At 51.3% G+C, this 27,777-nt stretch overlaps 1 protein-coding gene across 5 annotated transcripts in view; it reads left to right on the forward strand.

The window, feature by feature from the left end:
• LOC141172555 (transmembrane protein 26-like) overlaps nt 1–27,777 on the forward strand; it is a 128,255-nt gene that overhangs the window by 92,172 nt on the left and 8,306 nt on the right. For all 5 annotated transcript variants that reach the window (XM_073656888.1, XM_073656887.1, XM_073656886.1 and 2 more), the window contains one exon: nt 8,336–8,459. In XM_073656888.1, the coding sequence (XP_073512989.1) occupies nt 8,336–8,459 (124 nt within the window). The remainder of the gene's footprint in view (nt 1–8,335; nt 8,460–27,777) is intronic.

The raw sequence follows: 27,777 nt of genomic DNA on the forward strand, positions 1-27,777 counted from the left end.
TTTCACTTTTCGGGGGTATGGCAATAGGGAAAGGGTCACACATTCTTACGCTACCAATCTCACCGCCGGAGAGTTCCACCTGTTGCCGCCGCATCAGTGCCCGGATCTCTTTTTGGAGCACTCGCTGCTGGCCGGAGCTGGCGTTCTTGGCAACCTGCTGTAAAATGAAAATCACCTCTGCAAGACAATTTTCAATCACATTAGTTCCTAGAGTTATCTTTGGGTGACTCTCGCGCTTGTCAATGTCTACAATGATCAGTCCCTGTGCTGCCAGTTCGACTCTACCGACTTTAATGGTCACCTCTTTGAATCCGATCTGTGGCACGGGTTGACCATTGCTGGCGATGAAACTCAAGTCGTCGTCAGGGTAGCGGGTTATATCCGAGTCATTCCAGTACTGCTTGAAGAGCACGTACGGGATGGTGGTGACCTGTGACCCGGTGTCAAGTAGGGCACTCATAGGAATGCCATCCAGTACCACAGGCAAGACTGGACGTCCTCCCACATATTTGTCACGCCAGTTCGATGGGCCTGGTGATCTTATTCCTGGGGGTTGGCCCTCTACCCCAGGTTGTGCCAGTTTAAAGGACAGTACCTTGCCATATGTCCGGGTTGATTGCAGCGGCGGCAGATGGGTTGTCCGTCCTCGTTGTATCGGTCGCTGGGTCTTCCTCTGGCCGGTGGGGTCCTCCTTGGTCGACGCCACGGGATGTCCTCCGGTCCGGATGCCAGCTGGATCTTCCCTGGAGTGGAAACCTGTAAAGACTGCACAGTTCGGGTTAGCGCAGCAACGCTTTTAGCTAGCTCTTGGACCTGATGGTGCAGGTCTGGAGCCGGGTCATTGTTCAAAGCCTGCGCATCAGCTCCCACAGGCCCTGCAGACAAGGGCGCCGCCTCCTGGTGGTAAGCGGTAGTAGGGCGCCTGTGGGTCACAACGCCACCCGGTGCCGGTTCTCGGAGCACCCGGATGGCTCTGTCCTTGAACTGTGCAAAGTCCAGATGAGGATCCTGTAAGGCCATTGCCCGCAACTGGGTTCGGTGGGCATTGCAATATAGTCCCTCTATAAATTGTTCGGTCAACAGCCTGTCCTCGTTTCCCACGCTGTCAGGGTCGGTCTGCTTAATGGCTCTCAGGGCCTCTTGTAGGTTTAGTGCATAGTCCCTTATATTCTCATGTGCTCGCTGTTTGCACCCGTAGAATCTAAGCTTAATCTCGGCTGAGGTGCGGATATCAAAGGTGTCCCTCAGCCGGGTTAGTATCCCCGCGACAGTCCTCCTCCCAGGTGGCCAGGACTTTACCTCCCTTTGGGCTGCCCCGGTTAGTTGGGCCACCAGGATGCTCACTTTTTGCTCTTCTGTGAGGGGGTACACCTGGAAGAGGCTATCCAGCTTTTCTCTAAAGTCATTCAGGGTATGTGACTCCCCTGAGTATTGGGGTAGCCAGGCTGCTCCCGGGATATAGGGCATGGTAAAAGGCATGACTGCAGCAGCGCTGGCGCTGGCGGGGGTTGAGGCAGTGAAGCTCTCCTCCGTATCCGACATCTTCCTCCCCCCTAGTGGACCGTGGCCTACCTTGCGATGATCCTCTTCCGTAGGCCGCGGCTCCGCAGTGGATCGTCAGGGTCGAGGACCTTCCGTCGCGCTCCTATGACGTCGGCGTCTGCTGGGCTCCTTCCAGGACCTTACGCAACGTCCGGACGTGAGGCGGGGCTTCAGTTCTCGCGGGCTTTTCGGAGTCCACGCCCCTCTTCTTCCCGCGCGGCGTCTTCAAGATGGCGTCCAACGGCGGGAAAACTCCACGGAAGGCGGGAAGAAGGCTGAAAATGGCGCCGGATGGCGGGAATCTTCACCGATGGCGGGAAGAAGGCTGAAGATGGCGCCGGATGGCGGGAATCTTCACCACAGGTAAGTTTAAAAGTCTCTTTTTTCAGGCACGCAGTACCCGGTGGTTGCGGGCACGAAATCCTGCCGACTACGCCAAAAGCTGACGCGCCCCCTGGGCCATGTTCAAGGGATACCCGGAGCCGGATCTGGATAGGGGTAGTAGTCCTTGTGGCGGTGACCCGGTCCGTGCCCAGGGTGTCAGACTAAGTGGCGGTGTATTAGCAGTAGATGTAGGACGACTACGCCACCCGTTGAATGCAGCTATGGAGCTGCCGCTGCAGGGCAGACCGCTGAGGCCGGTGGAAGGATGGTGCAGCGTGTGGATGGTATAACCCCCAACGGGAGGGGTATGGCCTCAGGGCAGCCGACGTGGATGATGGGGGTAGCAGGAACCACTCAGAGACGATGCGGTGTAGTTCAGGGTCTTTACTGGTGACAAAGATAGACCCTCCCGGAGTACTGGCTAGCGGTCGGGGCCTGGTCAGTCCTTGAGCAGATGGGATCCCCCTTGGCCAGGCGGAGTTGTAGGCCTCCCCAACTAACTGTACTCTTCTGGCTACCTTGCTAGAGGCGGGTAAAAGTAGCCCACGTCCCTGAGTGTATCGTGTGGTGCTCACCCGTATGGCCGGTGACTCGGGGCCTTCTAGTGGCTTCCGCTCCACGACGGCGGTGCTGGTCCCACGCGTCTGACCGTGCCTTCGGGTTTCTTGGCCAGAGGACCTGAAATCCCCTGCCGGTCGGTTTCTGCTGCTGGGTCAGGGTTAATCCCCACAGCCTCGGACTCCGGGTCCGGTGGTAACTCTTCAATCAGGGCGAGCTCTTCAGCTGCCAGCCCCTGATTCCTTGTAGCACTGCTCCCACTGAGCTCCTGATCTTTCTTTCCTATAGCTGCTCCTCTTCTTAACTAACTCACCCTGCCTCAGCCCCAGTTTTATATAGGGGAAGTTCTTCCCCTCCCAGGACTGGGCAGGAGGTGTGGCATGCATAGGATTCCTGACCAAGAGACCTCCCACCTGCTCTCAGACATAACATTGCTATTACTGTGGAGACCAGACCCCTGGGGTGCCACATATCCATTTGAGATGGTCTCAATAGACTTTCTACATCTCGAGATGTGCAAGGGTGGTTACGAATACATCTTGGTGGTAATGGACCATTTCCCTCGATTTGCTCAAGCATATGCTACCACCAATAAATCGGGTCGAACAGCGGCAGAGAAGATCTTCAATCATTTTGCTTTGAGGTTTGGGTTCCCTACGAGGTTACACCACGACCAAGGAAGAGAATTTGAGGACCAGCTCTTTGCCAAGCTAGGAAAGTACTGTAGAATTCAGAGATCCCACACAACGCCCTATCACTCAGAGGGTAATGGACAAGTGGAATGTTTTAACTGAACATTATTGTTGATGTTGCGCACTTTTACAGCTGATGAGAAGAAAGACTGGAAGAGTTCTCAGTCAATAGTGGTACATGCCTATAACTATACAAAGAGTGATGCAACGGGTTACTCACTTTTTTTTCTATTGCATGGACGATTGCCAAGATTGCCAATCGACATCATGTTCGATACTCCGGTGTCAGAGACTTACAGAACGTATCCGGAGTACATTCGGAAATGGAAGGAACGGATGGCAGAGGCATACAACATAGCATCCAAAGTGGTTACGCAAGGACAGAGCAAGATTAAGGAGTACTATGATCGAAAATGTTATGGAGCAGAATTGGCACCGGGAAGCTGGGTGCTAGTCAGAGAAAGGCGGTCCAGGAAAACTTTGTTTGTACTGGGAAGACAAGGTGTATGTGGTCGTAAGGAGGAAAGCTGATGGCAGCCCAGTGTATGAAATCCGATTGGAAACAGGAGACAAGAAAACCAGGATAGTCCATTGGAATTTACTACTACTCTGTGATTATCTCCCATCACAACAAGACTTCCCAGAAGCAGACCGACATTGTCCGAGATCGACTAAGGGACCACCCCAGACTGAAGCTCCGGAGGTGGATAGTGACCTTGAAAGTTCCGATGGAGAAGAACACACCGTTGTATTTGTAGGACCGGCAAGGAGAGGGATGTACCATCCTCAGGAGAGTGAACTAAGTCCTGAGGCTCCAGAGTTTGTACCAAGGAGTACAGATGAAGTTCAATTCAGATCTGATGATTGAACACCGGCCCCTGAAGAGACAGATCAACACTCTGGAGGAGTGGAATTACCAGACCGTGTGGAAACAAGCGATTCAGGAGAAGTACAGGAACTTACAGAGGCAGCTCCAAGAGCATCTGAGGAAGCACGGGAAATGAGTGCGATGGAAGAAACTTCTGTGACCGAAGAACCCATGGTCTCTGAGGAACAACCCACCAGGAGGATGTCGACTCAAGAAGTGAGGAGGCCCGTGATGCTGACACATGAGACACTTGGTGAACCGAGTCAAGTGCCAAGGACTGGCGACTTGAAACAGGTATCTTTGCCTACAGACCAGGTAAGTCCACTTGAGTGATATTCACCACTGAGAGGCAGTATGGAAGATGTTGCTTGGTGGTAAGACTTATTTTATGCTTTGATTTTCCTTAAAAGACTTTGTAGAAACAAAGAACTGTTAAAGGTTAGAGAGAGAGAGCTGGTTGAAGACGTACGAAAAGCTCCAACTGAAGAGATGCTGATTGTTTTATTTCTTACAGGCATCCTACAATAAAAAGGTCGTAAGATTAGGTTGTTATCAATGTTTTTGAACGTTATACCAATTTCACAATGCCAATTTGTATATAAAGTTATCCAACTTCCACCACTGTCTCAGAATTGGTCAGATTGACCAATTAAGATGAATGTCGAGGACGACATTCAAAAAGGAGGGAAGAGTGTGACATGCAGAAGTAGTGCTGTTGCTTTAAAAGCATTCAACAACTATTAGAAGTAACACAAACACAGGAGACAGGAAGTGTTGTGCTCCAGAAGCATCCAGCAACTACAGGGGTTAACACAGTCACAGGAAAAGGGGAGTGTTTTAGCAGAGCCCCAGGGGGATTGTGGGGAAGTTGTTTACTGTCTGGCCAGAGCAGAAGAGAAAGGTGGCTTATGATCTGTATCTCACAGAGGGTAAGGGAACACAATTCAGGTCAGGAGGTAAGCTAAACAAAGGTCAGTTAGACTCCCTGAGCTAACAGTGTGGAGTATTATCGGCCAGGAAGATAAGTACTGGAAGGAAGCTGTCACAGAGATCATCTCCCTCATCACACCCTTTCCCCCCTCCATCTCCATGCAGGATAGAGAATGCTCTGTATTATTGAGTCCTTGTGAGGGAAAAACCTGTGGTTGTGTATGCATTAAAACTGTGCTGTACTGTGCTCCCGGATAATAGACTGTGTACTGCTGTGCGGCAAAGGAGACTGTACTGTTAGTACTGGAACCTGTTGCTCAAAGACACATTCGCACTGCACGGGCCATGCCTCATTAAATGTTACTGTTCTACCTTTTAGGAAGACCCTTGTCAGATGTGTCTGGTCAGCAACTGAACCTATCGTGTGCCTGAGAGAAGGTGCAGCCTATGGTCGCCCTGAGTAACGGTTCCCTCAGGATTCCAACGAATTCATGTAACCGGTTGCGCCCCTACCTGAACTTAGGCAGCATGCTTGTAACATACAGAGGGGTTCAATAGTTTCAAAATAAAAAAAAGTGCCAGGAAAAATTTGTAAAAAAACACCTTGAAATTCACGAGTTTTTTTTTTTTCAAAAAGGTATTAAAATGCTGAAAAATATAGTGTGTAGGAAGGCGGCCATATATTCTACAAATATATCTGCTCATCTAAATTCTCTGTGTGATGTTGAATCACTACTCACTGACAAGCTGTGAGCCAAGGTAGTCAGGAGGTTCGAGGTCAGATACTAGGAGGGTTTGTGGTACAGAGGAGCAAGACAAAGGCATGATCAGGTAACAGTCTGAGGTCAAATACAAGGAGGGTACATCAAGACAAGGGAGTAAGAAAAACAGATAGTTAGAGGCCAAGTCCGGGGTCAGATATATGTAGTCAGAGAGCGTCAAAAGCAGACGGGATAAACCACAAGAATAAACACGACAAATCCTACGTCCGCCTACAAGAACTAAGAACACACCAAACCAAGCTAAGCTACAGCTGACACTGAACTCCTCCCAGCTAGCTAGTTAAATAGCAATCAAATCACCAAGGAGCCACCTTGGGAAACGCCAGCAGGCTAGGCCAGATTGACAGTCCTGCTGCTCAATTTAAAATGTTGACAAGCCACTACGCTTCATCATGGCTTCTAATTTATCGTGAGAGCTATGACGGATGCCATTGATTCCCATATTGGCGTCCATCATAAGTGTGACCCAGTGTGGGAAGAGCTTTACACAACCATTTCATGGGTTATGTCACCCTATAAGGCTAGGGTCACAGGAGCGTAGATTCTCTCATTCGAAAGAATTGTGTCATTTGCAAAATTGACCCTCTGATCATAGTGTGAGACGATTCTCTCGGATGAAGAAAAGATGGATGGAGAAAAGAAATGTCTCCATCTTCTCCATTCTGGCAGTCCGTGGAAATCAGATGTCATCCGAGTGCAGTCCGATGGTTTCCACGCACTCATTGACTTGCATTGCTGGGTAGGTCTGAATATTGGATCAAACTCAGGCATGCTGCGATTTTTTTTCCTCGGTCACACGTTGTCTAAGGAAAGTATCGGACATGTACACGACACTATAGTATAACATTGGTCCGAGTGTGATCCGATGCTTTGTCGGATCGCACTTGGACAACAAATACGGCCATGTGAACAAGCCCTATGACAGAGATGTGTTAAGTACTTTCCAAGAGTCAGTATATGTATATATATTTATATATATATATATATATATACATATATATATATATATATATATATATATATATATATATATATATATATATATATATATATATATATGCACAGTACAGACCAAAAGTTTGGACACATCTTCTCATTTAAAGATTTTTCTGTATTTTCATGACTTTGAAAATTGTACATTCACACTGAAGGCATCAACACTATGAATTAACACATGTGGAATTATATACTTAACAAAAAAGTGTCAAACAACAGAAAATATGTCTTATATTCTAGGTTCTTCAAACCGTATGGAATTACATGCCGCTGCAAGATGCTGTGGTAGCCATGCTGGTTCAGTATGCCTTCAATTTTGAATAAATCCCCAACAGTGTCACCAGCAAAGCACCCCCACACCATCACACCTCCTCCTCCATGCTTCACGGTGGGAACCAGGCATGTAGAGTCCATCCGTTCACCTTTTCTGCGTCGCACAAAGACATTGTGGTTGGAACCAAAGATCTCAAATTTGGACTCATCAGACCAAAGCACAGATTTCCACTGGTCTAATGTCCATTGCTTGTGTTCTTTAGCCCAAACAAGTCTCTTCTGCTTGTTGCCTGTCCTTAGCAGTGGTTTCCTAGCAGCTATTTTACCATGAAGGCCTGCTGCACAAAGTCTCCTCTTAACAGTTGTTGTAGAGATGTGTCTGCTGCTAGAACTCTGTGTGTCATAGACCTGGTCTCTAATCTGAGCTGCTGTTAACCTGCGATTTCTGAGGCTGGTGACTCGGATAAACATCCTCAGAAGCAGAGGTGACTCTTGGTCTTCCTTTCCTGGGGCGGTCCTCATGTGAGCCAGTTTCTTTGTAGCGCTTGATGGTTTTTGCAGCCTCACTTGGGGACACATTCAAAGTTTGCCCAATTTTTCAGACCTACTGACCTTCATTTCTTAAAGTAATGATGGCCACTTGTTTTTCTTTACTTAGCTGCTTTTTTCTTGCCATAATACAAATTCTAACAGTCTATTCAGTAGGACTATCAGCTGTGTATCCACCTGACTTCTGCACAACACAACTGATGGTCCCAACCCCATTTATAAGGCAAGAAATCCCACTTATTAAACCTGACAGAGCACACCTGTGAAGTGAAAACCATTTCCGGTGACTACCTCTTGAAGCTCATCAAGAGAATGCCAAGAGTGTGCAAAGCAGTCATCAAAGCAAAAGGTGGCTACTTTGAAGGACCTAGAATATAAGACATATTTTCAGTTGTTTCACACTTTTTTGTTAAGTATATAATTCCACATGTGTTAATTCATAGTTTTGATTCCTTCAGTGTGAATGTACAATTTTCAATTTTCATGAAAATACAGAAAAATCTTTAAATGAGAAGGTGTGTCCAAACTTTTGGTCTGTACTGTATATATTTACATACATATCACGCACACACAACACTTAGCTACCTACTGTAATCAGAGATGAATTAATTGATTTACAACTTTATAATTTATAGTTTACAGAGCAATTTGCTATTACTTTATCCATAATTGGGGTTTTCTTTCAAAATTATTGGTGTTGTCTCGTTTTTTATAGTTACATTTTTCATTCCTATACTAAATTATTCTCTGTGTCATTTTAGGTTTTCACCAGTGGTGTTTCTATATTTATGCACCATTATTCCTTCTATATTTGTGATGGAATTTACAAACCTACAAGTAAGAATGAACGTCACCAACGAGACAGATACTGAATGCACAGAAAGCGTACGTATCTCATTCATCGAATGCATTTCTAGATGGAAAAGGGTTCTTCAATGACTGAGTATACATTATTCCATGCAGTATAATTACTAATGCATGGCTTTAATGACTTGTACATCTCCTTTTAATACTCCCAGCACTCAGGGTTTGTCTCCTCCCCTGCAGACTCCATGATATCTCTCCTTAATGATTGGTTGGAGCAATATGTAAAAAATATTCTAGATCACAGAGAGAACAACCAGTCATGCCTATCCCTGCCCTTTTTACCCTAGACCACCACTCAGGCTGAGGGAGGGGTAGGGGGTAAGGAATGTGCCCTGGGTTCTCCATGCTGGAGGGGAGTAACAACAAGCCGTCTACCTTGGTCACACTTTATTAATTCAGGTCTAGAGCAGCAGTGAGTGAAAGACTAACTAGAGAACTTAGTCTGGCACCATTGTGGCCAACTTGTAGAACTCAGACTGATACCAACATAATATCCAAATTGTCTCTTCAGAGAAGAAGAGGATCAGAACTTAGTGCCACCTACAGATCTGGTCCTCTTCCTCTCTGAAGAGACAATTTGCATATTTCCAAGAGGAGCATTGCGGCTTTAAAAGTCTCCTCACAGTGATGTGCTTAACATGTCACTCTCCGCAAGGAGAACTGTTACCCCTTAGATACCAACATAATATCATCACCTTAGAAACAGTAACATCATCACAGCCGAGCCCAGGCCAGCATCACTGTGACATCATCACAGCCGAGCCCAGGCCAGCATCACTGTGACATCATCACAGCTGAGCCCAGGCCAGCATCACTGTGACATAATCACAGCAGAGCCCAGGCCAGCATCACTGTGACATCATCACAGCCGAGCCCAGGCCAGCATCACTGTGACATCATCACAGCCGAGCCCAGGCCAGCATCACTGTGACATCAGCACAGCCAAGCCCAGGCCAGCGTCACTGTGACATCAGCACAGCCGAGCCCAGGCCAGCATCACTGTGACATCATCACAGCAGAGCCCAGGCCAGCATCACTGTGACATCATCACAGCCGAGCCCAGGCCAGCATCACTGTGACATCATCACAGCCGAGCCCAGGCCAGCATCACTGTGACATCAGCACAGCCGAGCCCAGGCCAGCGTCACTGTGACATCATCACAGCCGAGCCCAAGCCAGCATCACTGTGACATCATCACAGCCGAGCTCAGGCCAGCATCACTGTGACATCATCACAGCGGAGCCCAGGCCAGCATCACTGTGACATCATCACAGCCGAGCCCAGGCCAGCATCTTTGTGACATCATCACAGCAGAGCCCAGGCCAGCATCATTGTGACATCATCACAGCAGAGCCCAGGCCAGCATCACTGTCATATCATCACAGCAGAACCCAGGCCAGCATCACTGTGACATCATCACAGCAGAGCCCAGGCCAGCATTATTGTGACATCATCACAGCAGAGCCCAGGCCAGCATCACTGTGATATCACCACAGCAGAACCCAGGCCAGCATCACTGTGATATCATCACAGCAGAACCCAGGCCAGCATCATTGTGATATCATCACAGCCGAGCCCAGGCCAGCATCACTGTGACATCATCACAGCCGAGCCCAGGCCAGCATCACTGTGACATCAGCACAGCCGAGCACAGGCCAGCGTCACTGTGACATCATCACAGCCGAGCCCAAGCCAGCATCACTGTGACATCATCACAGCCGAGCTCAGGCCAGCATCACTGTGACATCATCACAGCCGAGCCCAGGCCAGCATCACTGTGACATCATGACAGCAGAGCCCAGGCCAGCATCATTGTGACATCATCACAGCAGAGCCCAGGCCAGCATCACTGTCATATCATCACAGCAGAACCCAGGCCAGCATCACTGTGACATCATCACAGCAGAGCCCAGGCCAGCATCACTGTGATATCATCACAGCCGAGCCCAGGCCAGCATCATTGTGATATCATCACAGCAGAGCCCAGGCCAGCATCACTGTGATATCATCACAGCAGAGCCCAGGCCAGCATCATTGTGACATCATCACAGCCGAGCCCAGGCCAGCATCATTGTGATATCATCACAGCAGAGCCCAGGCCAGCATCACTGTGATATCATCACAGCAGAACCCAGGCCAGCATCATTGTGATATCATCACAGCCGAGCCCAGGCCAGCATCATTGTGATATCATCACAGCAGAGCCCAGGCCAGCATCACTGTGATATCATCACAGCAGAGCCCAGGCCAGCATCATTGTGACATCATCACAGCCGAGCCCAGGCCAGCATCATTGTGACATCATCACAGCCGAGCCCAGGCCAGCATCATTGTGATATCATCACAGCAGAGCCCAGGCCAGCATCACTGTCATATCATCACAGCAGAACCCAGGCCAGCATCATTGTGATATCATCACAGCAGAGCCCAGGCCAGCATCACTGTGATATCATCACAGCAGAACCCAGGCCAGCATCATTGTGATATCATCACAGCAGAACCCAGGCCCGCATCTTTGTGATATTGACGCGCCCCCTGGGCCATATTCTTTAGGGGAATATCCGGAGCCGGATCAGATGGGAGTTGTAGTCTTCCGAGTGGCTGTGACCCGGTCCGTGCCCAGGGTGTCAAGCTCAGAGTATGTGGCAGTCCTACAGATGTTATAAAGTTCTTAATGTCGACTACGCCACCCGTTGTATTGCGGTCACTATGGCCGCCGCTGCAGCAGGGTCCGCTGAGGCTGATGGTGTTGGTGCAGCTTTTGGTAGTATAACCCCCAACGGGTGGGGTATAGCCTCAGGGGGTCAGGTGCAGAGGATGGGGGTTGTGGTGGTGCAGCATAGATGTTAAGTGAAGACAGAGTCGGGTTGTGCAGTTTAAGGTATTTACTCACTGCTGATGTTCCGGTCACTCCAGCTTCAAGTGACCACCCGAGCCGTGCTGCGTCCACCAGGTCCTGGATTCAGCAAACCCCCAAACAAGTCCGGAGCGTGACCCTGAGCTCTCCTTCTGTCCTTTCCTCTGGCCGTCCCCACTAGTGATCCACCTAGGTCCAGCTCCCTCGGGCCTTCTGTTGGGAGACCCTTGGCCTTGGGTTCCCTGACCCTCCACGTGGTTTGCCTTCGGGGTGGATGTGGTGGGTGGCCGTGGCAAACGCTGCCCACGGCCTCCGGTCTCTGGCTAGGGTGTGCTTTTGCCCCCACCAGTTTGGGATCCGGTACCCTATTGCCGACTCTTCACCCGGGGATTGAATTTGGGTTCTCAGAGTCCTTTCTTTTTCCCTCTCTGGGTCTTTCCTTCTCTGCTCCTCTCTCTCTCTGCAGGCTCATCTGGACCTCTGCTTCTTACTGACTCTGACAGACTGACCCTGATCTTTGATGGTGCCCACCTTATATACTCCCTCTATGTGTGAGCTCAGGTGACCAGCACCCAATGAGCTCCTATCTTTACCCAGGCTGCTCCCCCTATCTGCCCCTACACTACTTGGGATGTACCACCCCCCTCCCACTCCAGCCAGGAACAGACTCGGTCGTACCTGCACATTTCTAAGTGGGAGTACCGTCGGCCTGCCCCTCGGAAATGGGATGTGTGTAGTGCATGCAGCCTACCGAGCTCAGGTCCACACTCCATCCTTACCCGGGAGTGGAATATCACACCTCTGGGTTGAGGTGCAATACCCCTGTAGCAGCCGAATCCTCAGGGTGCTACATTCCCCCCTGGTAAATCACAGCACGTCCTCGGGCTGTAAGAACAAAACACCACAAAACATACAAATTTTTTTCATATAAACAACATAGTAAAAACATATAAAATATCATATATATATCAGAAAACTTTTCATACAAATAACATTCTCGTCGCCTCTGCTCCTCCTCCGGTCACTGTGCAACGTGTGACCGGGCAAAGTGCGACAGTCTTTTCTTGAAAAACTCGTGGCTTTCCTGTAAAACCAGTAGGGAGCGCTTTAGGACGCGCAACTATAGACAAGGGATATGGCCGCTCTCAGTCCTCGGCCAGGTATTAGGGAGGAATGACCGCTCTCAGTCCTCGGTCAGTGGGATTTAAGGGATAAACGGGTAAACAGTTCACACTTGCTGGTCCCAACGGGGACTATATTAGCAACAGTTCACTGTGCCCCGACGGGCAACTATATACAGCTTGTACTCTGCTGTACTTAACGACGGCGTCCTCCTGCTCTTTCTTTGTGGTTACCTTTAGCTTCAGACCCGTCCGGGTCCTCTTGTTCTTCCTCCTCACACCGCAGCTCTTCCTCCGTCAGGCGATGCACATGGAGGGCGTAGGGTCCTTTGGCACACTTGTGCCAGGTGAAGGTGACCTCGTCCCCGATGTAAAGGTCACGACCTCTGTGTCCCTCCGGTAGGTGGGATTCAACATCTCTCCTGGTTACGAAGACGTCGCCTGGGGTGCGGTGGTCTCGGATGAAGCTCCACCCATGCTGCATATTAAACTTGATCACAGTCCCGGTGGTGCGGGGACTATGCGCTGCACGGGGGTCTCTCCTGGCCCGGCTCTTCTGCTCCGCGCTCCTTATTTGAGCTTGCTGTTCCCGGACCCGCCTCTCTCTCCGCTCCCTCTCAAAGACCTTGAGTTGTTGGCGGCAGCACTCAGCACGCTCCGCTGCAGCTGCCCGAGTCTCCTGAGTGAACCCCATGAGATCTTCTCCGGTGGGGTCCCACTCAAATTGGGCCTCTTCTAGCGGGGGCGAGATCCTCTTTACGGGCTTTGGAGCCGGGATCAGGGGTGCACACATGGCCCCAGCCTTCCTCTGCCGTTCCAGTTCATGATATTCCTGGGGCCAGATGAAAGGCTGCCCATCCGGGCACGTGTGTTGGATAAACAGGTCCTCTCCCAGATGCGGCACTCTTGGTCTTATGGGCGCAGTGGTGTTAGCGCCCGGGTTGCCCGGGCCTTGCGGCCAGGCCTGGGGTATCTGGAAGGTGAAGGGCACCGTAAGGACGGCGGCACCCTGGGCTACTTGGCCCTGCGACCAGGCCGGGGGCTCCGCGGAGGTAGGGGGCGCTGTTGGTATTGCGGCGCCCGGGGGAACTAGGCCTTGCGACCAGGCTGGTGGTACTTCCTGCTTGGTCACGCTCAGGGTCGAGGCGTGTGACGTCACAGGGGTCGCGGCTCCCGTTTGAGGCCTAGTCTGCGGCGGTGACGTTGCAGCGACGGGCACGGCAGGGGATACTTCGGGCTCTGCGACGGGGAGCTGGGGCAGGTACGCGGTTTCCCGGTTTGGGGTAGAGACGTCCCCTTTACCTGCCTCCTTTCGTTCGGCTCCCTTCTCGGCGCCGTCTCCGGCCTTCAGTCCTCCCGCGCCATCCTCAGAGGCGGTCTGTCTCCTCGTCTTGGGTGGCGTGCTCCGCTGACAGGTCTCGGTCTGCTGGGCCATCTCACGGCTCCACTCCGCCAACGTCTCTCGCTGCACCCGGGCCATCCTCCTTGCGAGGCCCTCCAGAGCGGTCTGCGCACACTCCCGGTCTCGGGGGAGCTGTGCTAGGACCTCCACTAGGCCTAGTGGGGTCGTTGCTTCCAGCAGGCTCCTGACCAACGGGTCGGTGCTGCTCTGCTCTCCTTCTGTTGTCTCCAGCAGGCTCCTGGCCAGCGGGCCGGTGCTGCTCTGCTCTCCCTCCTCTGTTTCTAGCAGGCTCCTGGCCAACGGGCCGGTGCTGCTCTGCTTTCTCGCCATCTCCGGGTAAGCTCCTCCGATACTCTTCTCCAGGCTTCTTGCCTCCGGGTGCGCTCGCTCCAGACTGCTCCAAGCGACACCCATCTTTGTTCTCTCCTTTCGTCTCCTCCCACTTCGAGGGCGGTCCCGGGGCCACTTGGTGATTGTCAGCTCCAGGGGCTGTTCTTTCACGCTGACAGACACCTCTAGCATCACAGTCTCTGTTGGTGGGGGCGGTTTCCACTTTTGGCGCCATTTTCGGTCCTGGCCCACGATGGGAGGTGGCCTCTTGCCACCCTCTGGCATGCCCATAATGGCGTCCGCTCTTCCAAGGCGGGAAACCTTTGGAAATGGCGGGAATCGTCTCCCAGTGGCGGGAAACTCTGCAGATGGCGGGAAAACGCTGTTAATGGCGGACAACCGGCTGGAATCGACCTGTGATGGGGTCCGATGGCGGGGACCCTCCGGAACCGGCAGGAGACTTCTTTTTGAGGTAAACTCGTTCTTTTCTTCAGGCACGCAGTACCCGGTTGTTGCGGGCACGTAATCCTGCCGACTACGCCAAAGTTGACGCGCCCCCTGGGCCATATTCTTTAGGGGAATATCCGGAGCCGGATCAGATGGGAGTTGTAGTCTTCCGAGTGGCTGTGACCCGGTCCGTGCCCAGGGTGTCAAGCTCAGAGTATGTGGCAGTCCTACAGATGTTATAAAGTTCTTAATGTCGACTACGCCACCCGTTGTATTGCGGTCACTATGGCCGCCGCTGCAGCAGGGTCCGCTGAGGCTGATGGTGTTGGTGCAGCTTTTGGTAGTATAACCCCCAACGGGTGGGGTATAGCCTCAGGGGGTCAGGTGCAGAGGATGGGGGTTGTGGTGGTGCAGCATAGATGTTAAGTGAAGACAGAGTCGGGTTGTGCAGTTTAAGGTATTTACTCACTGCTGATGTTCCGGTCACTCCAGCTTCAAGTGACCACCTGAGCCGTGCTGCGTCCACCAGGTCCTGGATTCAGCAAACCCCCAAACAAGTCCGGAGCGTGACCCTGAGCTCTCCTTCTGTCCTTTCCTCTGGCCGTCCCCACTAGTGATCCACCTAGGTCCAGCTCCCTCGGGCCTTCTGTTGGGAGACCCTTGGCCTTGGGTTCCCTGACCCTCCACGTGGTTTGCCTTCGGGGTGGATGTGGTGGGTGGCCGTGGCAAACGCTGCCCACGGCCTCCGGTCTCTGGCTAGGGTGTGCTTTTGCCCCCACCAGTTTGGGATCCGGTACCCTATTGCCGACTCTTCACCCGGGGATTGAATTTGGGTTCTCAGAGTCCTTTCTTTTTCCCTCTCTGGGTCTTTCCTTCTCTGCTCCTCTCTCTCTCTGCAGGCTCATCTGGACCTCTGCTTCTTACTGACTCTGACAGACTGACCCTGATCTTTGATGGTGCCCACCTTATATACTCCCTCTATGTGTGAGCTCAGGTGACCAGCACCCAATGAGCTCCTATCTTTACCCAGGCTGCTCCCCCTATCTGCCCCTACACTACTTGGGATGTACCACCCCCCTCCCACTCCAGCCAGGAACAGACTCGGTCGTACCTGCACATTTCTAAGTGGGAGTACCGTCGGCCTGCCCCTCGGAAATGGGATGTGTGTAGTGCATGCAGCCTACCGAGCTCAGGTCCACACTCCATCCTTACCCGGGAGTGGAATATCACACCTCTGGGTTGAGGTGCAATACCCCTGTAGCAGCCGAATCCTCAGGGTGCTACAATATCATCACAGCCGAGCCCAGGCCAGCATCATTGTGACCTCATCAGAGCAGAACTCAATTCAGCATCACTGTAAATAATCACAACAGAGTCCAGGTCAGCTCCATTGTGATGTCATCGCAGTCGAACCCAGGCTAGCATCACTGTGACATCATCACTGCAGAGACCAGGTCAGCATCACTGTAAATCATCACAACAGAGCCCAGGTCCGCTCCATTGTGAGGTCATCGCAGTCGAACCCAGGCCAGCATCACTGTGACATCATAACAGTAGAACCCAGGCCACTGTTCCTGATTAATGTAAAAAACTTAAAGGGTATGTTTGGTTTATAAACCCTATTTTCAAATTATCAAAAAAATTAAAAAAAACTCATCTTATAAAGAGTAGTCTTCCATTCAACAGACTACAGCTACAAAATATGTCTCTCATGTTGGAAGATCTGATATTTGCATGCACTGCCTGAACAGCCTATTGATTTCAGTCAGCACCTTTTAAATGGTCACGTTCAGCGAGATTTGCAGAAATCCATAGTACAAGCGAATATAAGAAGCTTTGTAATATATCTTATCAAAGAAATATGCTTCTATCTTTACCAACGTATGAGCTGCTTTTCTCTCCCCTTACCTCCTGAACTCATTATTCATTCTGAAAGTGCTAAAATTTTTTGCTCAAAACAATACAGACTGCCAACTTACTGAGGGATCAGATTATAGCTGCCTACTGAAGTACAGTTGAAACCAGAAGTTTACATTCCCTATATAAAAAGACACATATGCATGTTTTTCTCAATATCTGACATGAAATCAGAATAAACCTTTCCCGTTTTAGGTCTATTAGGATTACCATAATTTTTAATATTTGCCAAATGCCACAATAATGAGAGAGAGAGAATGTTTTAAGGCATTTTTATTACTTACTGCAAAGTCAAAAGTTTACATACATTTTATTAGTATTTGGTACAATTGCCCTTAAACTGAATGACTTGGGTCAAACGTTTGGGATATCCTTCCACAAGCTTCTCACAATAGTTGTTCGGAATTTGGGCCTATTCCTCCTGACAAAACTGGTGTAACTGATCCCGGTTTATAGGTCGCCTTGCTCGCACCTCCTTTTTCAGCTTTGCCCATAAATTTTCAATAGGACTTAGATCAGGGCTTTGTGAGGGCCACTCCAATACATTGACTTTGTTATCCTTAAGCCACTTTGTTACCATTTTGGCACTATGCTTCAGGTTCTTATCCATTTGGAAGACCCATTTCTGCCCAAGCTTTAACTTCCTGGCTGATGTCTTGAAATGTTGCTTCAGTATTGCCACATAATCTTCTTTTCTCATGATGCCATCTATTTTGTGAAGTGCACCTGTGACACCCCAGGGGTCTGGTTGCCACAGTGATAGAGATATTACATCTGAGAGCAGGTGGGAGGTCTCTTGGTCAGGGATCCTATGCATGCCACACCTCCTGCCCAGTCCTGGGAGGGGAAGAACTTCCCCTATATAAACCTAGGGCTGAGGCAGGGTTAGTGAGTAGAGAAGAAGCAGAGAAAAGAAGCAAATATAGGAAGAAACAACAGGAGCTCTGTGGGAGCAGTGTTACAAGGAGTCAGGGGCTGGCAGCTGCAGAGCTCGCCCTGACTGAGAAGTATCACCGGACCCGGAGTCCGAGGCTGTGGGGACTAATCTCTACCCAGCAGCAGAAACCGACCGGCAGGGGATTGCAGGTCCTCTGGCCCAGAAACCCGAAGGCACGGTCACACGCGTGGGACCAGCACCGCCATCGTGGAGCGGAAGCCATTAGAAGGCCCCGAGTCACCGGCCATACGGGTGAGCACCACACGGTACACTCAGGGACGTGGGCTACTTTTACCTGCCTCTAGCAAGGTAGCCAGAAGAGTACAGTTAGTTGGGAAGGCCTACAACTCCGCCTGGCCAGGGGAGATCCCATCTGCTCAAGGACTGACCAGGCCCCGATTGCTAGCAAGTACTCCGGGAGGGTCTCTCTTTGTCACCAGTAAAGACCCTGAACTACACCGCATCGTCTCTGAGTGGTCCCTGCTATCCCCATCATCCACGTCGGCTGCTCTGAGGCCATACCCCTCCCGTTGGGGGTTATACCATCCACGCTGCACCATCCTTCCACCGGCCTCAGCGGTCTGCCCTGCAGCGGCAGCTCCATAGGTGCATTCAACGGGTGGCGTAGTCATCCACCATCTACTGCTAATAGACTGCCACTTAGTCTGACTCCCTGGGCACGGACCGGGTCACCGCCACGAGACTACTACCCCCATCTGATCCGGCTCCGGGTAGGCTCCCGCGTGCGCAACGCTGCGCGACTCAGGCCCAGGGGCGCGTCAACTTTTGGCGTAATCGGCAGGATTTCATGCCCGCAACCACCGGGTACTGCGTGCCTGAAAAAGAGACTTTTAAAACTTACCATCCGTGAAGTTTTCCCGCCATCCGGCGCCATCTTCAGCCTTCTTCCCGCCATCCGTGAAGATTCCCGCCATCCGGCGCCATCTTCAGCCTTCTTCCCGCCATCCGTGAGGTTTTCCCGCCATCCGGCGCCATCTTCAGCCTTCTTCCCGCCATCCGTGGAGTTTTCCCGCCGTTGGCCGCCATCTTGAAGACGCCGCGCGGGAAGAAGAGGGGCGTGGACTCCGAAAGCGCGCGAGAACTGAAGCCCCGCCTCACGTCCGGACGTTGCGTAAGGTCCTGGAAGGAGCCCAGCAGACGCCGACGTCACAGGAGCGCGACGGAAGGTCCTCAACCCTGACGATCCACTGCGGAGCCGCGGCCTACGGAAGAGGATCATCGCAAGGTAGGCCACGGTCCACTAGGGGGGAGAAGGATGTCGGATACGGAGGAGAGCTTCACCGCTCCAACCCCCGCCAGCGCCACCGCTGTGGCGGTCATGCCTTTCACCATGCCCTATATCCCGGGGGCAGCCTGGCTACCCCAGTACTCAGGGGAGTCACATACCCTGCAGGACTTTAGAGAAAAACTGGATAGCCTCTTCCAGGTGTACCCCCTCACAGAAGAGCAAAAAGTGAGCATCCTGGTGGCCCAATTAACCGGGGCAGCCCAAAGGGAGGTAAAGTCCTGGCCACCTGGGGGGAGGACTGTCGCAGGGATACTAACCCGGCTGAGGGACACCTTTGATACCCGCACCTCAGCCGAGATCAAGCTTAGATTCTACGGGTGCAAACAGCGGGCACATGAGAGTATAAGGGACTATGCCCTGAACCTACAAGAGGCCCTGAGGGCCATTAAGCAGACCGACCCTGACGGCGTGGGAGACGAGGACAGGCTGTTAACTGAACAATTTATAGAGGGTTTATATTGCAATGCCCACCGAACCCAGTTGCGGGCAATGGCCTTACAGGACCCTCATCTGGGATTTGCACAGTTCAAGGACAGAGCCATCCGGGTGCTCCGAGAACCGGCACCAGGTGGCGTTGTGACCCACAGACGCCCCACTACCACTTACCACCAGGAGGCGGCGCCCTTGTCGGCAGGGCCTGTGGGAGCTGATGCGCAGGCTTTGAACAATGACTCGGCTCCAGACCTGCACCATCAGGTCCAAGAGCTAGCTAAAAGCGTTGCTGCGCTAACCCGAACTGTGCAGTCTTTACAGGTTTCCACTCCAGGGAAGATCCAGCTGGCATCCGGACCGGAGGACATCCCGTGGCGTCGACCAAGGAGGACCCCACCGGCCAGAGGAAGACCCAGCGACCGATACAACGAGGACGGACAACCCATCTGCCGCCGCTGCAATCAACCCGGACATATGGCAAGGTACTGTCCTTTAAACGGGCACAACCTAGGGTAGAGGGCCAACCCCCAGGAAAAAAATCACCAGGCCCATCGAACTGGCGCGACAGATATGTGGGAGGACGTCCAGTCTTGCCTGTGGTACTGGATGGCATTCCCATGAGTGCCCTACTGGACACCGGGTCACAGGTCACCACCATCCCGTACGTGCTCTTTAAGCAGTACTGGAATGACTCGGATATTACCCGCTACCCTGATGACGACTTGAGTATCATCGCCAGCAATGGCCAGCCCGTGCCACAGATCGGATGTAAAGAGGTGACCATCAAAATCGGTAGAGTCGAACTGGCAGCACAGGGACTGATCATTGTAGATATTGACAAACATGAGAGTCACCCAAAAATAACTCTAGGAACTAATGTAATTGAAAATTGTCTTGCAGAGGTGATTTTCCTTTTACAGCAGGTTGCCAAGAACGCCAGCTCCGGCGAGCAGCGAGTGCTCCAGAAAGAGATCCGGGCACTGATGCGACGGCAACAGGTGGAACTCTCCGGCGGTGAGATTGGTAGCGTAAGAATGTGTGACCCTTTTCCTATTGCCATGCCCCCAAAAAGTGAAATGATGATTTGGTGCCGGGCAGCTATTGGTCTGAGAGGTAGAGATTACCAGGCAATGGTAGAACCAGTTTACTCGGACAGTAGGCCCACCATTTTGACAGCACGGGGGGTGGTTGATGTACGCCATGGGAGGGTGCCCGTTCGCATAATAAATATCGGGGAGAGGGAAGTGTACCTGCCCCGGTATGCCACGCTAGCCAAATTATATACCATTAACCAAAATTCTATACAATCTGTGGAACCCTTGCCTCCATCTCACCCGGAAGGTAACGGCTCTAAGAAAAACATGGAGGACTGGTGTCAGCAACTACATCTGGGTACTGACTCCACTCCCGCACACCAGAAACAAGGAGTCTATCGGGTGGTTCAGGAGTACGAGAGAGTGTTCAGTAAACACCCGTTAGACTTCGGGCGAGTCAAGGGGGTAGAACACCACATCCCCACGGGAGACCATCCTCCTATAAAAGAGAGGTATCGACCCGTACCCCCTGCCCACTACCAACACGCCAAGGGGATGCTTAGAGACATGAAGGAGGCTGGGGTGATCAGGGATAGCTGTAGCCCCTGGGCAGCTCTACTAGTCTTAGTCCGAAAGAAAGACAACACCATGAGGATGTGTGTAGATTACCGGAAAATCAACCGTATCACACACAAGGATGCGTACCCCTTACCAAGGATAGAGGAGTCTTTGGCTGCTTTAAGATCTGCTAACTTCTTCTCTACCTTGGATCTCACTAGTGGGTACTGGCAGGTTCCTGTAGCAGAGGCGGACCGGGAGAAGACCGCATTCACCACCCCGATGGGACTTAGCGAGTTTACCTGTATGCCGTTCGGACTCTGCAACGCACCAGGAACCTTCCAACGATTAATGGAGTGCTGTCTGGGCCACAGAAACTTCGAGACGGTCCTGTTGTACCTGGACGATGTCATCGTATGTTCTAAGACTTATGAGGACCACCTGAAACACCTGGCGGAAGTGTTCGAAGCTCTGGCAAGCTACGGCCTAAAGGTGAAACCCTCCAAGTGTCACCTCCTGAAACCAAAGGTGCAGTACCTGGGACACGTGGTGAGCGCTGACGGAGTGGCTCCCGACCCTGATAAGATCACCGCAATTAAGGAATGGCCAAGTCCCTCCAGTGTAAAGGAAGTGCGGCAGTTCCTCGGGTTGGTAGGCTACTACCGCAGGTTCATCCCCGGTTTCACCAAAAAGGCAGCGCCTATGCAAGACCTCCTGATAGGCCAGTCCCGGAAGGCCAAGAACCAGAAGCCGCCCTTCAGATGGGAGAAGTTGGAAGAAGAGTCCTTCCGCCAGCTGAAGATGGCCCTCACGGGGGATGAAATCCTGGCGTACCCGGATTACAGCCAGCCCTTTATCCTCTACACCGACGCAAGTAACATCGGGCTAGGAGCCGTGCTGTCCCAGATCCAGCAGGGGAAAGAGCGAGTAATCGCTTACGCCAGCCGAAAACTGCGACCCACCGAAAGAAACCCTGAGAATTACAGCTCATTTAAGCTAGAGTTCCTGGCAGTGGTGTGGGCAGTCACCGAACGCTTTAAGCACTACCTCGCTTCTTCCCGGTTCACCGTGTACACGGATAACAACCCGTTGACACACCTGGACACGGCAAGACTCGGTGCACTGGAGCAGAGGTGGATGGCCCGTCTGTCCAACTACGAGTTCACAATCAAATACCGGGCAGGATGCTCCAATACCAACGCGGACGCCCTGTCCAGGATGCCCAACCTGCCGGACGGAGGAGAAGATCCGGAGGGACTGGAAGAAGTTGAACTCCCTGCATTCCACCGTCATGGGACTATCCAGTATTCCCACCGGGTAAGGAGTAAGCAGGCTGCTACGTTGAACCCCTTACCCCACTACAACTGGGCGGAAACGCAAGACAGCGACCCTGCCGTCCGACTGGTGAAGGAGATGCTGACTCGGCCGGAGGCTCGCCTTGAACCAGACGCTCCGGAGGAAGCCAAACAACTATGGGCAGAGAAGAGTCGACTGTTCCTTTACAAAGGGAAGTTGTGCCGCAGAATGGTTAACTCCCGGACGCATGAATTACTCTGGCAAGTAGTGGTGCCACGAAGAGACGCAGCCATGGTGATGGAGGCATACCACGACGGAGCTGGACACTTCGGGTGGAAGAAGCTGGAGTTCCTGCTGCGCGAGCGGTTCCACTGGGTAGGCATGAGGGGAGCCATCGAGAAGTGGTGCAGAGACTGTGGCCCGTGCAACCTGAGAAGGAAGGACCGTGCCAGCCAGAAGACTCCCCTGCAGTCCATCGTCACCCGGCAACCGTTGGAACTGGTAGCCTTGGATCATGTAAAACTGACCCCAAGCAGAAGTGGCTACGTCTACGCGTTAACCATCGTGGATCATTACTCCCGGTTTCTGGTTGTCGTCCCCGTCAAGGACTTAATGGCTCAAACAGCAGCTAGAGCCTTCCAGCAGCATTTCTGCCGTCCACACGGGTACCCGGACCAAGTGTTGACAGACCAGGGACCTGCCTTTGAAGCGGAGGTCTTCCAAGAATTCTGCACTCTGTATGGCTGCCGGAAGATAAGGACGACACCCTATCATCCGCAAACTAATGGACTTTGTGAGAAAATGAACCAGGTGGTAATGGATCTTCTGAAAACGTTGCCCCTGGAAGAACGCGGTCTGTGGCCTGAGAAGCTGCCCGATCTGGTGGACCTATACAACCACATCCCGGTAGGTTCCACCAACTGTACCCCGGCTTACCTAATGAGGGCGAGACCTGGTAAGTTACCTGTTGACCTGGAAATGGGAGTCCTGACACCCGAGGACACTTCACCAGAAGCAGACTGGGACACAGAGAGGCAGCAGCAGTACCGGAGAGTACAGGAGAGCGTGGAGCGAAGTCTCTGTCAGGCTAGGGAAAGACAAGAGAAAACTTACAACCAGTATGCTCCCGCTGTTCCCCTGGTACCCGGAGAGCAGGTCTTGAAGAGAAAAAGACGGCTCCACAAGTTGGACGACCAGTGGGAGAAGGACCCGTACACCGTACTGCCCTTAAGCCACGATAACCTAAAGGTCTGTACCATCAGTAAAGACGGAGGGGAAACCACAACCATTGTATCCCGGGATCACCTGAAGAAGTGTCCCGAACAGCTACGGAACCCTGAAGAGGAACAAGAAGACCCTCGACCCGTAGAGGAAAGGGAAGACATGGTTAGTACTGTGCTCGGAGACTTCCCTCGGTCTTGGACTCAAGTCAATGGCGCAGTTGTGGTACCCGTACTCACCTTCCTCCAACCAGCATCCCAAGCACCTACGGAGCGACAGGTAGAGCTGGAAGAGCAGCCGGTCCAGGAGGCAGAAGACTCCACACAAGCAGAACAGGAGGATCAACCCTCTGCTTATAGTGAGCCTGCCGTACCCCTAGTGAGCCAAGGAGCTGGTAGACAGCTGCCCAGTTTACCCTTGACAGCTCCTACACCCTGTAGTTCAGGGCTAGACAGTCAGCTCCGTAGGTCCACTAGGGCCACTAGAGGCCACTTACCCGCACGTTGGAGGATTTGAAATGTATAAATTGTTTTATTTGTGGTTACCTGTTTTTCTTGTTGCTTGTGTATAATTATGTGTTTCTAGTTATTTATAGGAGTCTGTGGTGGATTTACCGGGAATCCTTTGTACATAGTTGGAGCGTAACCCAGGACGGACTAAAGACTGTTAAGGACTCGGGGCAGGACAGACCCCTACCTGGTTACGTCTCCCTGTTTTGGTGAAATGGACACCTTGCTTTCTTCAAAGACTGCACCCGGTTACGGACATGCCGTGACCACCTTTATGTGTTTCTTTATTGTATTGTTATTGTTGTACCTTGTTATGTTTTTCCAAAAATATGTTTAGTCCCGGAGTACTAAATTTCACTAGGGGGGAATGTGACACCCCAGGGGTCTGGTTGCCACAGTGATAGAGATATTACGTCTGAGAGCAGGTGGGAGGTCTCTTGGTCAGGGATCCTATGCATGCCACACCTCCTGCCCAGTCCTGGGAGGGGAAGAACTTCCCCTATATAAACCTAGGGCTGAGGCAGGGTTAGTGAGTAGAGAAGAAGCAGAGAAAAGAAGCAAATATAGGAAGAAACAACAGGTGCTCTGTGGGAGCAGTGTTACAAGGAGTCAGGGGCTGGCAGCTGCAGAGCTCGCCCTGACTGAGAAGTATCACCGGACCCGGAGTCCGAGGCTGTGGGGACTAATCTCTACCCAGCAGCAGAAACCGACCGGCAGGGGATTGCAGGTCCTCTGGCCCAGAAACCCGAAGGCATGGTCACACGCGTGGGACCAGCACCGCCATCGTGGAGCGGAAGCCATTAGAAGGCCCCGAGTCACCGGCCATACGGGTGAGCACCACACGGTACACTCAGGGACGTGGGCTACTTTTACCTGCCTCTAGCAAGGTAGCCAGAAGAGTACAGTTAGTTGGGAAGGCCTACAACTCCGCCTGGCCAGGGGAGATCCCATCTGCTCAAGGACTGACCAGGCCCCGATTGCTAGCAAGTACTCCGGGAGGGTCTATCTTTGTCACCAGTAAAGACCCTGAACTACACCGCATCGTCTCTGAGTGGTCCCTGCTATCCCCATCATCCACGTCGGCTGCCCTGAGGCCATACCCCTCCCGTTGGGGGTTATACCATCCACGCTGCACCATCCTTCCACCGGCCTCAGCGGTCTGCCCTGCAGCGGCAGCTCCATAGCTGCATTCAACGGGTGGCGTAGTCATCCACCATCTACTGCTAATAGACTGCCACTTAGTCTGACTCCCTGGGCACGGACCGGGTCACCGCCACGAGACTACTACCCCCATCTGATCCGGCTCCGGGTAGGCTCCCGCGTGCGCAACGCTGCGCGACTCAGGCCCAGGGGCGCGTCACACCAGTCCCTCCTGCAACAAAATAACCCCACAACATGATGGGTGTTAGAACTCTCCTGTTAGGTTTTTTCTAGTTTGCTGGTCACATGACCTTTTTTGCCTATTTAATCCTGCTCCGCCCTCCTGGCCTTGCTGGACTTCATTGTAATTTCTACTCTTGAGCTAGCTTGGTGCTCTGTCACCTTTCTCAGTCAGTTTTGCTAGGTCTTCGGACCTCTTTGTTCTTTGTTGTTTGTTTGTCTTATTTCTGCTACAATTTCTGCTAGGAGGTGTCCATCTTTCTCCCAGTCCCTAGTTCTTGTAGGGATCCCTTCCTCACATCTATAGGTCTTCGTTCAGACTAGCCGAGGACTTTAGCGGGTCTGATCGCAGGATCAGGTTCCCCGTTACATCATAGGGATCCAGCTTAGTTCTATTGCAGGGACAGATCTCCTGTCTTTCCTTAGTGCTTGTAGCAGATCATAACAGTAAGTCCAGCCTAAAAAATTTCTCTAAGGAAAGACCTCCAGTTTCCATCATGGTCTCGGTTCAGGATTTGGCTCAACGCTTGCAGGGACTCTCTCTCTGGAGGTGGCCGAGCTCCAACAACACGTGAGTAGCTGTTCTGGAGCGCATTTTGTGGAGCCAAAGATACGTCTGCCTGATCTATTTTTTGGTGAACAACAAGATTTTTTTTCCTTTAAAAATGCTTGTTTGCTGTATTTTCGTTTGAGTCCCAGATCCTCTGGTGATGAATCACAGCGCATAGGGTTCATAATGTCACTTTTGCGCAAAGAACCTCAGGGATGGGCCTTTTCTCTCCAACCTAGTGATCCGTGCTTTAGATCAGTGGATAGTTTTTTTTCTGCTTTGGGGTTGTTGTATGATGATCCTGATCGTGTCTCATCTGCTGAGTCTGAATTAAGACGTTTGAGGCAGGGATCAGGTAATGTGGAAAATTATTGTACTCACTTCCGTCGGTGGTCTGCTCAGGTGGGGTGGAACGATTCAGCTTTGAAAAGTTTGTTTCTTGCGGGGCTAGGTGAAAGGGTTAAGGATCTGCTGATTGCTTATCCTTCACCTGGAAACTTGCAGGAGGCAATGCAATTAGCTATACGGGTGGACAGGAGACTGCGTGCAAGGGTTAATGAGAGCAAATCCTCTGCCATGACAGCTCCGAGTCTTGAGAGGGTCTGTGCTGACATTGGAGAGCCGATGGAGATTGGGGCGATGTCACTCCGCTCTCAGGAAAAAGACCGCAGATTTTCTGAAGGTTTGTGCTTTTATTGCGGTGGATCTGACCATTTCATTAGGAACGGTGTGCTTCGTATGAACAAAGAAAAAAAAAGGTCAGTTACGCCCGTATAGCCTGTTTAAATACTAAGGGTGTACTTCTTTCTGCTACTACCACTGCTCAGGAAGAATTAATTGAATTTCGGGTATTTGTGGATTGTGGTTCTACTCTGAATGTGATTGATGGGGGATTCTTAGAAAAACTTAAATTAAAACCCAAACCTTTGTCATCCCCTATTGCCGTGGTTTCTGTAGATGGCTCTCCCTTAAAGAGTGTTACTCACAAGGTCTGTGAATTTCCCCTCACTATTAATGGTATTCACCAAGAGAATTTGGATTTGGTAGTATTAAATAATTTGCCTTCTCCAGTAGTGTTGGGGTTACCCTGGTTAAAATTGCACAATCCTGTACTGGATTGGTCTACCAATGAAATTAAGTCCTGGAGCCCTAAGTGTTATGACAAGTGTTGTAACGGTCGCATTGCTGCTGTGGATAAAGGGGAATTACCTGTACCTATTCAGGATTTTTGGAAAGTTTTTTCTGAGAAGGAATCGCAAATTTTGCCTCCCCATAGAGACTACGATTGTACCATTGAATTTGTCCCTGGAGCGACTCTTCCTAAAAGTCGTTTATTTAATCTTACTATTCCTGAGAGAAAGGCTTTGGAGGAATACATACAGACAAGCTTGGCCGCCGGTCACATTAGGCCTTCCAAGTCTCCTGTGGCTGTTGGATTTTTTTTTGTTAAAAAAAAGGACGGCGGTTTACGTCCTTGTCTGGACTTTTGTAAGATTAATAAAATTACTGTACGCAATCCTTACCCACTGCCATTGATTCCTGATTTGTTTAATCAGTTAGTGGGGGCCAAGTGGTTCTCTAAAATTGATCTCCGGGGGGCATACAATTTGTTGCGTATGAAGGAGGGTGATGAATGGAAGACTGCTTTTAACACTCCTGTGGGTCATTTTGAGAATCTGGTTATGCCTTTTGGTCTTACCAATGCTCCAGCATTTTTTCAGAATCTTATTAATGACATCCTTAGACCTTTGATCGGCAAAAATGTGGTTGTGTATTTGGATGACATTTTGATTTATTCGCCGGATCTGGAGTCTCATTGGCGGAGCGTATGTGAGGTATTGCAGTTATTGATTGACAATTCGCTTTTTGCTAAGCTGGAGAAATGTGAGTTTGCTGTTCAGAGAATTAGTTTTTTGGGCTACATTATCTCCAGCGAAGGCTTTGAGATGGACCCGGTGAAAGTTGAAGCTGTGCAGGAATGGCCTAGGCCTATTGGTTTGAAATCGATACAGAGGTTTTTGGGTTTCGCCAATTA

Source organism: Phyllobates terribilis, unplaced genomic scaffold, assembly GCF_046119375.1.
Source record: "Phyllobates terribilis strain yellow unplaced genomic scaffold, ASM4611937v1 Scaffold_12__6_contigs__length_324123572, whole genome shotgun sequence".
Classification (NCBI taxonomy): domain Eukaryota; kingdom Metazoa; phylum Chordata; class Amphibia; order Anura; family Dendrobatidae; genus Phyllobates; species Phyllobates terribilis.